General features: G+C 43.8%; 1 protein-coding gene across 1 annotated transcript in view; it reads left to right on the forward strand.

Moving 5' to 3' along the window:
• Positions 1 to 4: 4 nt before the first annotated feature.
• The window catches only part of SPHKAP (SPHK1 interactor, AKAP domain containing), a 92,900-nt gene continuing 75,556 nt past the window's right edge, over positions 5 to 17,348 (forward strand). Inside the window, exons 1-3 of the mRNA XM_025200444.1 lie at positions 5 to 111; positions 1,710 to 1,812; positions 16,197 to 16,307. Of these exons, the coding sequence (XP_025056229.1) occupies positions 5 to 111; positions 1,710 to 1,812; positions 16,197 to 16,307 (321 nt within the window). The remainder of the gene's footprint in view (positions 112 to 1,709; positions 1,813 to 16,196; positions 16,308 to 17,348) is intronic.

Genomic DNA, 17,348 nt, shown 5'->3' on the forward strand with positions numbered 1-17,348 from the left:
CGCCATGCCAACTCATGCTGTCTCCCCATGCAGCGTGATGACACTTTGTTACTGCACTCTGGTGATACTTTTACATTCAGTAAGCTTGCGAGTGGACTTAACGCAGCCTCGGTAGGTAGAATGTATGGCATTAACAAGTCCAGTGTGCGATACATTAAGAAAAAAGTCAGTCTCCACCCCCCACCCCCACCGCGCTCCCGCCGCCACCAGCTCAACTGTGCCCCCCGCAGCTGCCGGGGACATGCATTGTTTATGTATCTCCAGCCTGTTTATCCTAGCCTATTATTGGTAGAGTACAGTATTCACAAATTTCCCCATTTGCAGGGATCTCTAGAACGTATCCCCCATGAATGGCGAGGGTCTCCTTTACATCCATCTAGGTTTATCTTAAACCATTTTTTGCCATTTTGAAAACAGTGTATGTGCACTGTTCTGTTGTATTACAGATTTGAACCAGTTTCCAATCGCTTACACTGGCTTATGCACAATTTCTGTCTGTAGCCCTACAGTTAAATGCAGTGCCAGATTCTGATTTCTAACAAGGATGCTTTGGGTCAGGTCTTTCTGACTTATGCTTCTCTAAGGCTGTTTAAGGGATGTTGCTGAGCAAATGCAGTAGATAGCATTACATTGCATATATTTTAGTGCGATCAGAAATACAATTAACCATTAAGACCTTTTGCTGGTAAGTGTTGGCAGGGATGGGCCTTTTGTACCATATGATCCTTAGCCAGTTTGAAATTATGCACAGGAAGAGAGATTTAGTTTGACTTCACTGAAGTTAACTTACTATGATTTCATATTAATTATTATTTAGATGGAGGTCTGATGTTTTATAGGATCTAATTAAGCTAATCCAAAGCAATGTGTGACGATTAGTATCAGCTGTGTGTATAAATACTGTGATTGGGGAGCCTGATTTGCATGACTTTGTCTTTCACATCTTCATGTTCCTTCAGTAAGCAGAGCTGAGCAGCATGAACTCAATACATAACACAGAATCTATGTGCAACTGCCATTGCTGCTGTAAGTTTGCAGTTCCGTAGACCAGGGGTTTGTAAACTGTGGTACGCATACCCCTGGGGGTATGCAAGACATCTCTGGGGGGTATGCAGGAGAAATTGTGTAATACTGGATTTCATTTTCAGTATAATTGGCATTTAAGCGGTTAAAATATTATATGTATGATGGTAGCGGGATGCAGGCAGCTGGTAAATCTGGAAGAGGGTATTCAATAAAAAAAACATTTGGGAATCTCTGAGATAGAGGAACTTTGTAATTCAGTCAAATCCCATTGTATTCAGTGCATTTTAATAAATGCCCTTTAACTCAGTTCTCAGATGCCAAGCAGGTAATATGGTACAACATGCATTTTCTTTTATATTAGTCTACCAAGCATGTCATTTGCTCTCAAAACTCTCTGCTTAGAAAGAGGTGATAGCACCACATTTTATCATATCATTAAAGATGGGGATATGTGATTATGTCCAGTTACATGTTGTATTCTGTTCTTTAAAAAGGCTTCAGGGTGCCATTTCATAATCACACTATGACAGCTCAGGACTAGCAGTATCAGCCTACAGAGAACTTGGTGAAGTCTGGGCTAAGATACATTTCTTGAAATTGAGCTGTATTTTTGCAATCATTTAAATTTATTTATATAGATGAGTCATTGGAAGGATTTTGTTGTTATTGTTCTCTTTCTTCAGCAACTTTGAATGCCCACTGATGTATGAAGTCTCAGAAAACCAAGGAAGCGGCACAGACAGTTCAGGAAGCAGTTTGGACAGCTGTGTCACAGCATGTAAGAAGGTAAATTTAAAATTTACATTATTTTCAAATGCCAATCTAGCCAACACTGCAGCTCTGCAATTTAGCTCTTGCATTGGCAGGGATTACAAAACAATTTTGTATGCAAAATCAAAAGGTAATGATAGGGGGAAAAATAAACATTATAACTGCCGTGCTGTTGTAGGATTTTGCAGTCTTACTTGACTATGCTGGTCAGTGATTTCTGACCCTAGAAATATTTTACATGCATGTGTGGCATGTAATTTTTCATAGGTGATTTTTCATAGGTGATTTTCTACTTTTTTTTCCTTTTTACCTGAAGCAAGGAAATAAAAGCAATAGGTAGTGCAAGTGCTCTCTGAACTATATTGTAATTGGGTTCCAGACCTGTAGGCAAGGCTCTAGAACCTGACAGCCTTCTCTGACTCCACTTGATATGTTCCACAGGTATAAAAGGGTTCAAACATTTTTCTGAGACAGAGGGACCAAAATATTCATTTCACTATTTGACATAAGGTTAAGTTTAAGCTAGAAGCAATGTGCATGAGTGTGGGCAGGACTGATGTTTATTTATACATGCAGGTATTTCAGCATGAATGAGAATACACTACTGAAGAACCTCATACCATACTGAAATGCATGTAATGTTTTATAGAGCAGGATTGCAACTCTGTTGTGGTGATGCAGACATAAGGGGGAGGATGCTAGCAGAAAGCCTTAGAAGAGGTGAGGCTTGCAGTCCATGGCCATTCAGGAACAGCTTAAACAGTGCTTCCTTCTTCGAGGAAGAACTCAATAGCTTGTTCAAAGAGTCCAGTTACTGTTTCACAAGAGATTTAGCAAAATTCTTTCACATCTCCCATAACTGCTCCTCCCTACCCCCCCACCCCCGCAATCAGATTTAGGGCAAAAGTTATTTTTCAAAAAAAACAAACAATTGTATTAAATATTATATTAAACAATTATATATATTGGCTTTCTTGAAAAACAATAATTTTGTATAAAATATACATATACACACACACCTTGAAAAGTTGAAACTTACTGTACATTTTGCTTTTTTGGTAGTTTTCTCACTGAGAATGAGAAAATGTGTTTTGCTCAAACAGCTATTTACAGTGAAATTTCAACAACCACTCTTTGAAACCAGTGCTGCTTCTGAGGCAGAGCAGCGCCAACTTATCTCCAGCACAGGGCATCAGCTAAGAGCCATAGCAGAGATCTTAATGGGAAAGGGAAGTAGGTTGTTTTAATTTATTTGCGTTAGTTTATATGCAAGTTCATTCCCTATTTTTAGAGGGAAAAAACCCATGTTTGCCACTAAGTGTAAATGGTATCTTGATACTCCTTGTATTTTGCCTGTCAATAAAAATATTAAAGAATATTGAATAATCACAAAGCAACGTACACCATTAACCTGAGAAGCAGCTACTTACATGCAACTGAAAAACACTGTCAGGATGCAGAGGGTGAGAAGGTTATGTTGCTGTTGTATATGGCCTTACCTTTCAGTTGATCAGTCTTGTACCTTCAGAGACACTGAGCTTGCTTCAGAGTTTTAAAGGGTAACCCCCTCACCTGTAACATAGCGATGTTTCATCTGCCCACACCCTTGCATTTATGCTTTCAATTATAAACCATGAATCTAATTTTTCATTGAACAGTCATGCTAAAAGAAGCAATTCAGCTTTGTCCTGCTTTTATCCAAGTGTTGACATTTCAGCCATATTAATAGCATTTTTACAGAATGGTTTTCTTCTGGAACTGTTTTCTTGTGGATAAAAGCATATACAAGATCAAGTCAGTACAACACTCTCTCTTTCATAATGATGTTAATTAAAAAGGATTAATATAAATTTGTAATTACTGGTGGATTGGAGCTGCCTTGGGTTCCCACTGGCAGGGAGCAATTTAGGCATTCCAGACAATCCAGTAGCTATTTTTGTCATGAAGGGTTCCTGTTAGGCCAGCATGAGATGCTGACTGTTACTGCCTAGACAGAGCTAAAAAAAATTCAGGAGATACACCCCTTGATATCTCATTTTATTCTGCATGCATCACTTTCATATCTTTTTGATGAGTAGTAATTAACCAAAGCAATTAAGATCATCAGGCCTGAACAAGCAGATGTCTTATTTGCAGAGCAGAGCCTTTTTGATGTTGTCTCAATTGTAGATATTTACTTATTTTAAATGTCTAGTGATCTAATCAGGGAACAGGAAGCTGTTAAACTGAATGTTTATGCAGTATTCTTCCCTGGGGAGGAGTGACTTTTCAACTCTGTGCTTTGCTAGGGGGCAGTTTGGTTCATTGACTCACAACACTGAAAGATGCTGATGGTCTAGATCCAGGTGTCAAAAATGCAGCCTGTGAAGCAGTACAGTTTGGCCTGTGGGTCACTAGATGTTCCCCATGTACTGGCCCTGGTGTTGCATGCTACACCTTGTACACAGCACAAAGGAACAGTTCAAGGCACGCTCTGCATGCAGCACCTTGCCAGACCAGCCATGCATGCTGGCTCCAGGACTGGTCAGGATTGGGTTGTGCCAGAACCAGCACAAAGAGCTTGTCTGGCAGGGCGCTGCATGCAGCGTTGCTCCCCACATCCCCCAGCCACCTGTGCCACATGCAGCATGTGCAGCCAGTCCAGTCCCAGCACTGTGAGCAGCAGGCACCATGTAGCATGCAAGCCTAGCATGGGGTACGCACGGCCTCTGGCATGAGGGCTGGACCCACACTGCGCATGGCACAGGGGGTCCAGAGTGTGGGCTGCAGGCAGCATCCTGGATTGACCCCCTGTGCTACCTGAAGCACTGGGTCCAGCTCATGTCATGGGCAGCATGGTCCCCATGCCCATCTCATGTGGTGTTTTCCTAGCAAGCCCTGTGACCAGTATGTGTTGCATGCGGCATGAAGGCTGGACCCATTGCTGCACAGGGGTTAGTCCTGGCCCAGCCAGAAGACCAGCCCAAGCAACCCGCATTTGATCCACAGGGCCAAATGAGTTTGACACCCTGGTCTAGAGGAGCCAAGGCAGACCCTCCCTTTCAGTTGACCACACCGCGGGAGAAGCATCCAGGGATCGTTTCAAGCCCCTGAAGTGAGAACTCCCCTTTCCCTTCCCCTCCATGCTCAGCAGCACCTCCTCTGCCCTTCCCTGCCCACTGTTTTTGCTGTCTCTGGCTTCCCTGGTGTATGGGGGAGAGGGGTGCCCGTGATGGGAATGGAAAACTTTTTTTAGAACAATGAATTACTGCTGATTTCACTTTAAATTTAGGATAAATCTGCATCATATGCTATTTTCCAAATGTGATGATTCCGCTGCATACCAGATACACAGTGTATATGCTGCTGCACATAAGGATATTATTTGAATCAAGTTCTGCTTTCAGTTAAACCACTGTAAAGCGAAAGCAACTTCTTTGATTTCAGAAAAATTGCCATACATAAGTCAGACTGGTCTGTAATTTAGTTCAATAGTAAATCATTCAACATTAAGATTCTAGTAAGTTTACATACGTTGTAGGTAAAGAGATCATAGATCAAGCCTGAGATGGTCTTTTAAATCTAAGAGAATGCATATTGTCACATATGGGTCATGCCATATGATGTTTTAACTGATACTGATCAGAAAAGTCCAATGTTCATGCAGTTCCTATCACTGCATATTAGGCACTACAGGAAGACTGTTAGTGAACATTACTCACACGGTGTTTCAGATTATTCCCTGTCACAGAAGCAATAGGAGAAAGGTCTGAAGGTAAAAATATTCACAAGGTTCCTGTTGCAGAGATCCCCTACCTCAAAGGAAAAATCTATGAGGACTTCCCATTTGCTGCCCTGATTGGCATCTTCCTTCTTCCACAGAAACATGCCACAGAGATCTGTGGGATAGACGCCCCACCCCATGTCTCCGTAGCATCTTTGATCCTCATCCATCCTTTTTCTTGGGAGATACAGTCCAGCCCCAAACTTTGATTAACTTTCTTAGTTAACAAAGAGGACAATAGGCCTGCTTCTTCTATAGAAGCAGCAGTCAAGTATTTACCACATTCCTCTGCATAAATATAAGACATTTTCTTCTTGTCGGCATCTCTACCCCTTTCAATCCAAATGGCCTCAGCAAACGCATATGATCCTGGGCCTTTTTCTAAACCAAAAGGAGAGTTCTCTCTTTCAGATCTGTTCTGATATTCCAGAGTTGTGTACATATTGCATTCTTCCCTGCATTTCCAAAGGTGGAAGCAAATTCTGCACCAAATGCATGCATATGGTTCCAGCTGACTGACATGGGCGTTATTTATGTCTGAGGGCAGAATCTGGTCCAAAGAGAATGTTTTCCTTCTGTTGCAATTCAGCTCATCTGATTGACTATGAAACAGAGACATATCCAGAGGTGGGATTCAGTACCGTAGTGACATGCACTCCCTTTCAGGCCATGCCTTGAGAGCAGCAGTCAGGGACTTAAGACCATGAATCGTGTAAGAATTCCCCACCCCCTTTTTCTTTTTTGTGCTCAGCAGCATATCTGCCCTCCCCACCCTGACCCCAGAGCCCACCTGCCCCTGCTGCTGCCGCCGCCACTGTCCCTGACTGACTTCTGGGCAGTGGGAGGGGGAAGCTGAAAGCAGGGCTGCAGCCAATCCTGCAGCATTAACTCCTGCACTATCCTTTACAAAATCCTGAATCTGCCCATGCTAGGAATGGAGTCCTGGCCTTGCTTTCAAATCAGACTTTCATATTCATATGTCTTTTTTTTTTATCCTCATCTCCATGAAAAGAATTGCATACAAATAACAAAACCAGCAAGAAGTTCAATGTACCAAACTGTCAGCTTATCTTGTGCTATTCCAGGGGTGGCCAGAGTTACTCACCCTGGGAGCCACATCCAATCCTCCACTGAAGTCAGAGAGTGGGGGGAGGGGGCTGGTCACCCCCTGTACCGCCAGGCCAATGCACCGCTTTGCCTGTGGGAAGCATGCCCCGGGATAAGTGCCGGGCTGCGCTGTCCCCTGGAGCTGCCTCAGGGAGAAGTGGGCAAGGCTCTCCCCCAGAGAGCCACAAGTACTGTGCCAGCAAGCCGCATGTGGCTCATGAGCCACTGTTTGGCCCCTGTTGTACTATTCAGTCCATGACCACAAACATGATAAATCTGACTTTTTTTCAAGCATTAATTCTGAAGGATTACCAACTAGCCCCTCTACTTCAGGGTAGTTCCTGAGGAGGGTGATTTGGATGACAAGAAGCATGGTCACCTCATAGAGGAAAGAGGTTGAGTATAAGGAGAACTCTGGCTCCTTATCCAGTGTATTAGGTTAACTATTGCTGAAAAGTATAAATATTTTTGTAGATTTATTTTATAGATAAATATAGATAAAGGCAGGAGAGAAAAGGAAGACAACATATTGTGAAGCCCTAATTAGAACTTCGTTAGGATGTAGATTAAAGGGAGCTCTGACTATAGCTAAAAGAACAAGAACTGCTCTTAACACTTCACATTCCAGAGTGTATTAAATGGTTACGAGGCCCTGTGGGTGGGACATTGAGAGGAACTGACTTGCCCAAATTCTGACAGCCAGAACTAGCATCCAGATCTCCTGATCAACAGTCTCACATCTTGTCTCCTGACCCCCAGGTTATGGACAGATATTACACATAAACTGGTTTAAGTGATTAGAAACTGGTTTAAACCTGTAACAGAACAGACATTCAGTGCACATAAACCAGTTTCAAAATGGCCGAAACTAGTTTGAGATAAACTTGGTTGAATGTAGTATCAGACTTAACTGATTTGGCTCAGACCGGTCTATGCAGTGTCTGTCCCAGACCCCTTCCTGGTTTAAGTTAAACCAGACTTCCCTAGCATCCTGGCATGCTCTCTGGGCTGGGCTTTCTGCTCCAGCCCAGTCAGGCTGGCCCCACTCCCCTGCTCCCCAGTCCAAGCAGGGACAGACAGGGGTGAGGGTCTGGCCAGGGAAGGGTTTATTCCTCCCCCTCTATCCTACTGACAGGGACCCAAGCTGAGTTTGCCAGGCACTCCCCTGTTGCTGCTGTAGCAGCGGGGCACCATGAGCCCGAGGCAGAGGGGGGCAGGGAGGCGGGTTAGTCTCCACTGTACCCCAGTGGCAGCAGGTCTGCCCACTGTTGCCGCCACACTCGCTCCCTATGGCGGAATAGTCCCCTGCTGTCCCCTCTGCCGGATACCAAAGGGAAGAGGAATAACCCCCAACCCTGCCCTCCTCCCCTCCCAAGGGGCCCTGCAGGCTGGCATCTGGCTGTGCCCCCACCTGGCCACTGCAACGGGAGGGGAAAGGGCCCTTGTTGGGGGCAGCAGTCCCTGTTATAATGTTGGGGAGCGTGAGCCCCTTCCCAGCAGGGGGCCACGTTGCAAGGTGGCCAGAGCTGCAGTGAGTTGCGTGCGGCAGCACTGGGGTCCAGGGTGGGCCAGAGCACAAGCACTGCCACCACCACTGCTAGCCCCAGCTTTGCAGTACAGGCAGGGATAAGTGTGCACAGCCCCAGCCCAGCTGCATGCCCAGGGAGTGGTGCCATGGTCCAGCAGGACTGAGGGACCTGCCAGGTGGCAGGCAAAGCTCCTCCACGGGTCGAATCCACTAGCCTATGGCATCTGGCTGTGCCCCCACCTGGCCACTGTAGCAACAAGGGGGGAGTTTCCCCAAGAGCAAGCCTCTTACTGGTGGGAGGGACCTTTCTGTGGGGCAAGGAAAGCTGCTATGGGCCACAGCGGTGGCAGCACTAGGGGGGCTCTGGCCTGCTCTGGACCCCAGTGCTGCCATGTGCAGCCCGCTGCAGCTCTGCTCACCCCGCAGCACAGCCCCCAGCTGGGAAGGGACTCACGCCTCCCCACATTATGACAGGGGCTGCTGCCCCCACCAAGGGCCCAGTCCCCTCCCGCTGCAGCAGTGTTGGGGGGGTGTAGGGACAGGGGTTATTCCCCCTCCTTCTGGCATCTGGTGGAGGGGACAGCAGGGGGCTTATTCCCCCACAGAAGCGAGTGCAGCAATGACGGTGGGCAGACCTGGCTGCCAGCGGGGTAGAGGGGAGACTAACCCTCCTCCCTGCTCTCCTCTGCCTCAGGGGCCATGGTGCCCTGCTGCTGCACCAGCGAGGGAGGAACACACGGCCGACCTGGCTCAGGTCCCTGCTGGTGGGATAGATAGGGGGGAATTAAACGTTCGCGCGCCCCCGGCTCCTGGCCTGAGCAACTGCAGGCATGTGCCCCCTTGTCTGGTCTATTACAAACTGGTTCAACCTAGGCAGGTTAGACTAAGTTGCAAAGGTTGAATCAATTCAGGCTCTAGCTTTTTGAATGTCTGTCCCTAGCCCCAATGGCTTCTGAGAGAAGGGCTGAGTTAAGGGTAGAAAGAACCAAGCAATTAATCATAGCCACGATTTTTAAGAAAGTTAAAAAAAAAAAAAAGGGAAGAGTACTTTGAAGCCTCTAGCAACATTTGAGTTAAAAGGAGACTAATTCTGACATGCAGTGAACACATCAGCTCTTAAGTATAAGTTCTGGAAATGGGTGAAGTCTGCAGACTACCAAGTAAGATTTTTTTTTAATTCAGTATAACTTGATGAAAGCCATGGAGACAGGAATGAGAAGTCATATACATAAGTGTTGGAATTTCCGGTCTCTCTATAAAGGAAATGGATGACTGTTTTGAATTTTATTGAGCAAATTACAGATAAAGATGCTGTCCTTTTCTAAATTGCTTCCTGTTTTGAGGATATCATACAGATATTAAGAACATCCAGATTTATCACCATTAATGCTAACCTCAGGAAGGATATATAAACTTGTGCTTTTAGTCTTAAGCCAAATGTATAACCATTAGGATGAGAACTGTAGGGGCAGATTATCCCACAGCTGCCTACTGTGAGGTTCTTACCTCATTCTCTGAATGATTTGGTACTGGCCTGTGTCAGAGACAGGATATTGCATTAAAAAGACCTTAAATCTGATCCAACATGATAATTCCTGTGTTCCGATAAACAAAGGAATTTCTTTGCAATTTAAGCATAGAGGAAAATATTTTTTTTGCCCTTTTATTGCTTCTCCTCTCACCAGTCCTTTTTTCTCACTACTGCCACCCTTATTTTTCTCGTTTTACAGCTGTTCCTTGTTATCTTTTGTTTCTGTTTTTACCCTTTTTCTTTTATCCAGTTTATTTTCTCAGCTTTTCTTTATAGAATTTGTATTTTTTTTAAAGCAGGCAGATCATTTTTAATTTTATGAAAGGGCAAGTCTGTGACTCTTCCATAGAACACCTGGTGTGAGCCGGCATTATGATAGACTTTATCCTTGCTCAGTGCAACTGCATTGAGACTGTTATTATTGTTCATTTCCTTGTTTAAAATTGTTTGTTTTGTGGAACTGTGCTACACCTAGTAGAGATGGCTTGGTTTCATGTTTTAAATGAAACTGTACTGTTAAAAGTTTCTAAGTCTGATTCTCCACTGTTTTGCTTGTACTTTGGATTGTTGCTTGCACACACGTCACATAACTGTACAGTCTCCCATCTAGAATTTGTGGAATAATCTATATCCACTTTATCCAGTTGTAAATGATATGAGGTGTTGGGCACTGAGGCAGGGGCTATACAGGCTATACAGGCTCTTCACTGCAGGAGGAAAAGCTGTTTTTTATAACCAGTGAGTATTTGGCACTATATTAAGTGATCCATTCCAATTATTCAGAAAGAAGTATTTACATAACAAAGGGTCATGACTACCAGAACTCAGGGACAGTAAATGCAATTTTTCCCTTTGATAGGTTAAGAACAAAGTAAACACTAACATTTTTAAACGTGAAGAGTAACCAGGGTATGAATACAGTGACAACTGAGCTAGCTCCACCACTTAGGTAGCAGAGCCATATGAACTTGGTGCTCCATCCAAGCTGATAGGCCTAAAAGCTGCCCTGAAATCAAAATAGGCTGAGTAATTGGACAGGCCAAGGACTACTGAGTAGGGAAAAAGACGCATGTTTCCAAGCTTCACAGCAGTTTAGCACACAAAAGACCTACTCCAGGAGTATAATCTGAAGGTAGGTGGGTTCAGCGTAGCTTTATAGGGATAGTAGGCTCATGATCCTCAGGAATACTTCAACAATGCTAGTATCAATGCAAGGGAAGCATTCCAGGGATCATTCACAACAATAATAGGAGGAAGTGGAGGAGTGAAGCTTAATCCTGAAAACCTCTCAGCCTATGGAGAGATAACGCTGTAACTGCCACTCAGTGGTTATTTGGTTAGTTTTATATTATTTGGAATTGCTTGATACCGGGTCATTTTTGTAACAAAAATGTATTGATGGATTTATAGCACAAATGAGGCCAGTGTACCACAGGTAAGTCTTACTTGACCAAACATATTTCCTAGACATACTTTTGTAGACAAGTGTACAGCACACTCAGTACTCAGTAGTACTGTTCCTGCTTCCTTGTTTCTTTGTTTTTCATGCAGCATTAGTAGAAAGGCTACACAATAATGACAGACTATTCAGAGCTCAGAAGTAGGTGTTTCCCCAACAATTGTAAGTGTTTTGTTAGAACACTGTGAACTACATTCTAATACAATAAAATTACAGTCAAAAGCTATTTTGTAATTTTATCCCAGCACAGTGTTAAAGCAAGATACTGCATTTCAGTTCTTGCAAATATGGTAGCAAATGTGTAGTTTTAAAACTATGTGCTTTATTATTTTATAAACAAAGCTGAGGCAGTTGTTAGTGCCTACTTTCTTTCAGTGTACAAGTTTCCCTCACTTTATGGTGTGCATGCATTCCTGGAAAATGGCGCATAACTTGAATTCACATGAAGTGAACCCACGTTAAATGTAACAAACAGGGATACATTCTAAGACCTCAACTGTATTGACCCCCAGACCCACTTCTACCACTTTTACAAGACAATTTTGGTACTCACCAACAGCAGACAGTACACACAAGCCCAGGGCACTGTCATAATGGGGATGGCAACTACAGAAACACGTGGCGCAGATCATGAGCAAGGAGCACAGATCCACACAGGAGATTATATTTTGGTGAGCGTCACTCCCCCAGTGCACCACACAAAGCACCTGACTGCGGGCTTCCACCACACCAATTGCTTAAGAGTGAATTTACCTCACATATTATACATTTTCGGTATAAAAAGGGTCATCACATATGAGTGAAAGTGCACATGAAGAAACCACATAAAGTGAAGGAAACCTGTAATTTAAAAAGAAATCAGAATTAAAATCTGAAACCATTTGCCAGATCTGATTCCTGTCATCCTTGCATCATGATGATAACTACACAAGATACAGCTGGTGTCATTGCTGTTGTTATTCTTGTTCCTGAAACCATCAAATTGTTTTAAAAAACATTAGGGCCAAGTCACCCTTGGCATAGAAAAAAACCTGCAGCAGGAAGAAGTTACTAGGTTGGTGGTGCAGAAAGCTTCTCAAATCGTGGCATATTCTAAGAGAGGCATTCTCATTGCTTCGCCTTCCCCTTCCTCCACCTACCATGGCCCCCATATCCTGCTATAGCAGTATACTGGTCAAGAAAAAGCCCCAGTGAGCCATAGCGAGAACTCCCTTGGAGCCAACTGTGTATGCGACTATTGTAGTCCTTCACCATTTCCTTCACAAGTACCAGTATGGTACAGTATGGCACAGCTGAAGATGAAATGAGAATCTCCATAGGTCATGCTATCAGGAAGACCAACCATTTCAGGTTTCAGAGCATCAGTGGCAGTGCAAGCATCAGCTCCAAATCCAGACTAGGACCATTTTTGCCCACCACTACCAGAGACATACATTTTGTGTGTAACACTTCAGCTCCATTTTTGAAAGCTAAATTATAAGTCCCCTGGTTTTTTCCCATTATTATTTGTTAGGCTGCATTTACTAGAAGTTAAAAAGGAATAATCTTTCCTGCCTCCTCAAAAATCCTAACATATTTTGAATAGGAAGAAGAGGGGTTGTGGGAACAGAATGCCACTACCATTTGCCTGTGTCACAGGGGATATAGTCAAGCTGCATAGCTGACAAATATTTGAAGAGTTATGATGAAATAGTTCCCCAATCCACTGACTGTTTACATCTGTGTTCTTTGGAGTGAATTTTATGTTTATTGTTAATTTTTCCTGTGTTTTAGCTAAAGGATCCAGTATATATACATAAGGACCCAAAATAACTATCCCGACTGTTACTTACATTTTTCGGGAAGCTATAATAAATCATACATACAGTGAATGTTAGAAGATGCAGCATCGCTAGCATGGTGCCAATCTACTGAAGGTTTTAAGTTCCTATTCATGCATATTTATCACTGGCATCCCTTTGAAGTTAAATAGGACCATTATCCCCATTTTACAGATAGGGATTGATGCCCTCTGGAGTTTGCTTATTCTGTTTGCATAACACAAGGATTGTGGCAGAGCAGGAAATAAACCTAAGTCTACAAGAGTACTGAGTACAATGGCTACGAGAGTACAAGTACAAGAGTACTGCGTAGCCTATGGTCTCTTCTCTCTCCTATGGATGGAACTTCTGTCATCTGCAGAATCCACCCCGTTCCCTTAGAAGGGTTAACAGATATACTGGTAGCTGTTTTGGTTTGCACAAACTAGGGGTGTGTACACACATTCAAATAACTGGGGATAATTCTCCTGGCTTTGTTCTCCTCATAGAAAAATATACCTGGAGACACATGAATAGACATTGTAAAGCTAAGTGTTTGAAGAGCTGAGAGCTTGCAGTGCTGATGCTGCACAGTCAGGGGCCCCCTATATCCCTGAAGTCTGCCTGGTGATAGATGGCAGCAGTGCACAGGGCAGCCCTGGCATGCTGAGTGAGCTAGTGTTTCCCTGCAGCACAATGTGGGATTGTGAAGAGGGCATGTTCTGCTTCCTGCTTGGCTGAAGGAGTAGAATCCAGCTCAAGCAATACACAATGTCCCTTCAGGGAGGCAGGGGGCAGGGGATGGGAGGAAAGCACTAGGGCCATTTGTTCATGACACAAAATTGGCTTTTAAAGTGGCTTAATTGCCTTTAGCACTGTTTTAATGGTGCAGCTGTTTGCATGTGTCAGTGATGTAATGTGTATTAAATGACTTTGGGACGCAGCAAAATAAAACATCTCCAAAGTGGTTTACTTTGCCATGGAGGGAAGCACTGGGCCCCATGCATCTTAGGAGCTATACAGGCAGCCTGTGCAGGCAGGCTCCACTGAAGGAAAAAAAACAAAAAGCAGCGAGCCTGATCTTTTTTTCCCCCTCTCCCTGGAGCCTGCTTGCCTTCCTGAGCTATACGGGGGCCTGGTGATTCTCTCCGCAGCTGCGGTGCCCTCTGGGACTGCTCAGGCCAGGTGCTTGTGGGCGGCTGCCTCCACTGCTACCGAGGGAGGCACCAGCTCCCCTCTGCAACTCAGGAACTGCTTGGCCCACCAGCAGCTCACCTCCCCTCCCCTCCCTGCTGCCAGAGAGGCAGGTAAGGGTCAGGCCCAACCTTTGTGTACATGCCACGGGAGTTACTTCACCCTAAATTGAAGCGGTGTTTTTAAAGACCCACTGCTTCAATTTAGGGAGAATTAAACTGAAATAAACCCCTGTGGCATGTACAAACACCCTAGGAGGCTAGGGAAGGGTAAATTGTGCAGACACTCACTTTCCCAGGAGAAAAACTTCCAGGAGAGATTTAAGCCTGGTTGATTCCAGGTGTTATTTTTCTCCTGGAGCAGCCATCTTTGCTCTGAGAGAAAAATCCTAAACATCTTTACACTCATGGTTTCTCCTAGGAGAACAGCAACTCTCCCAGCAGAAACTGAGGGCATTTTTATACATGCGTGTGTTGCAGCACCAGGTACTTTGAAAAGCACCCAGCGCCAAGATGCATGCAATTGTATAAGCGGTGAAATGCATGTCAGCACTGAGAAAATGGTGGTGGCGTGCTTTTGACCTAAAACACCTCAAAAGTGCTTTAGTCCACTGTGCCATTTTCTGCACAGTGGTGCGATTAATCGAGTCCGCTGCAAAGCTGCAGATCTCCAGCACATTGCTGGAAAAAAGTACATGTATAAATGCCCTGAATGTCTGTACCTGCCCTATGAGGAGATTGAGAACCTTCTTGCTCTACATCTGTAATCACATACTGGTGCTGTTCTCTCTCACAACTTGGCACACTCCACATGTGTTGTGTCAGTATGAGACAGATTTCACTGGGCACATCTACATGTTCATTAATGTGCCCTAGTTATTGCGCATTTAGTTTAGTACTTCCTTAATGAAGTACTAATTGCATGCACAGTAGCTAGAGTTACTGCGCAGCAGTGCCAGTGCAGTTATTTTGTGAAGCTTACTGCGCATTAGCCTAATAACACTACCTAGTAGGTTATCTGCACGGTTTTTAACCGCTACGCTACTGTGCAGTGTTATTAGGCTAATGCGCAGTAAGCATCTCATGTAGACACGCCCACTGTGTTTAAAGAAAGAATAATTTTAATGAAATGTCATGCTATGTTTAAAGGACAAAATAACATTTGTGTTACATTAAGTGTAACAGCCTGAAAAAGTTTTAGTACTGAAGGATATGTAATATATTGAGATTTCTCTAATAAAAAGAAGATTTGGCTCTTTTGGTTGTTGTTTCCTTGCTTGACAGGAGCAGCACCTTAAGGGATGCAGCCTGTTCTAGAGCATCCACCTTGCTGGGCCTTGACTCTTACAACCATTGTAAATAGTCTTTAGCAATAGAGCAAAGAGGAGCTAAAAAGGCTCAATTGCTTGTGTTTCTTTTGGCCAAAACTCAAAATCGCTGGGTTGTAAGTAAAGACTGAAGTTTGACTCAAGGGGTGAATTTGTTTCTACCAGAAGTCAATGGCAAACCCCCTCTACTGTCTTCAGACTGGCTACAAGTAATGCTTACCTACCTATAACCTCTTGAAGGAGCAGTCAGATAGAAACATGTATGAAGAGTGTTCAGGACACTTGCAGTCCTCAGCATGAAAGCTGCCAACAGAATTGTTACTCCCCCCTTTATAAGAAACAATTTATAAACCCTGTGTACCAGAAATCCTGCACAACAACCCAGATTAGTTTTTCACCATTCATGTCTGTCAGTTTCAGCCAAGTGAAAGTCCCCAGCAACCTACTGGAAAATGCTTGTGTGTGTTGGTTCCAAAATTACCTTCAGATATCTTTAATTAAAAAAAAATAGTGCTTTGAAGAAGGCAGCATCATTTCATTTCAGTTTGGGTACCTTGTATTTTCAAGAGGAGCATGGGTCTTAGTCTTATGCCATGTAAGCTCACATGCAAGACTCCCATTGCCTTTGAAGGGTGCATACTCAGTCTTAGATGGCTTTTGGGGGTTAAGTAAAATTCATCTGTTTTAACAGATACTCTGCAGCAACAGTCTGCTAGAGTCAACAGACTACTGGCTACAGAATCAGAGGACACCATGTCGGATTGGCTTTCTGGAAGACAAGTCCGAAAACAGTTGCGCCTCAGTAAGTACTCAGAAGCTTTAAACTCATGTGGGGAAAAATGCAGTAAGTGCTATGAGGGTAAGAAGCTGTATTAATGAGGTCATAATGCTATGTGCTTTTCAAAAAGTAGTAGTAGTTGTCACTTACCTAATAAAAATTGCCACTAGGTCTCCCTATCTATATTTAGGATTTCTAGTTAAATATTAAGATGAGCAGCTGAAACAAAATACAAGTGCAGATTTGTATATGGTATACTGTAGAAATATTACTTGGAGATTAGCAAGAGGCAAGGATTATTGTGCATGGTATCAGTTATTGGACTAACTGCACGGTTTGGATAAAGTTTGGCAAGCTTGAAAGTGCAAAGCATTCTTGCCTGCATTAGGCCTGTAGACCTAAGCATTTAATTTGGAATCACAGAGTTGACTACAGAAGGAGAAACAAAAAGAAAGCTATGACAATAAGAGAAACATTTTGAGTCACAAATAGATAAGAAAAGAGCGGATGTTTAAAAGATTCTGTTGAATGCTCCTAAAGATTACACAAAACCACAATTATTTAAAAAGTCCTCTTTCCATGTTAGATAAGGGGAAGGCTCTTGTACCACACACACAGAATTCTTCCACATTTTAAGTTTCTAGTTAAAAATGTGAGTTAACACAACTAAACAAACTGGCTAAGTACAGACAGTCAAAAAGCCCAAGGCTGAATTGATTAGTCAAGTTAGTCTAGTCTAATTCAAAAGTTAGTCTAAGATGCAGAGATTAAACCAAGAAGCAAGTGAACAGACGTTCACTTTAGATTCAGTAAATGCAGGCACACACCTGCAGTGGCTCAGGCCAGAAGCTGGGGGGCACTAGAGTACACCTCCCAGCCTGCCATCCACTGCCAAAGGGAAGGGACAGAAGTTCCCAGACCTTTCCCCCATTCCTGTTTGACTGGAGGGGGTATAACCAGGCCCCAGCCAGGGGCTAGCATGCTGGAGGGTGGGTGTTTAAATCCCCTCTCTGGCCCAGCCTGGGTCTGCCTGGGGGGTGGGGGGAAGGTAGTGGCAGCTAGGCT

This window comes from Alligator sinensis, unplaced genomic scaffold, assembly GCF_000455745.1.
Source record: "Alligator sinensis unplaced genomic scaffold, ASM45574v1 scaffold596_1, whole genome shotgun sequence".
In the NCBI taxonomy this organism is placed as follows: domain Eukaryota; kingdom Metazoa; phylum Chordata; order Crocodylia; family Alligatoridae; genus Alligator; species Alligator sinensis.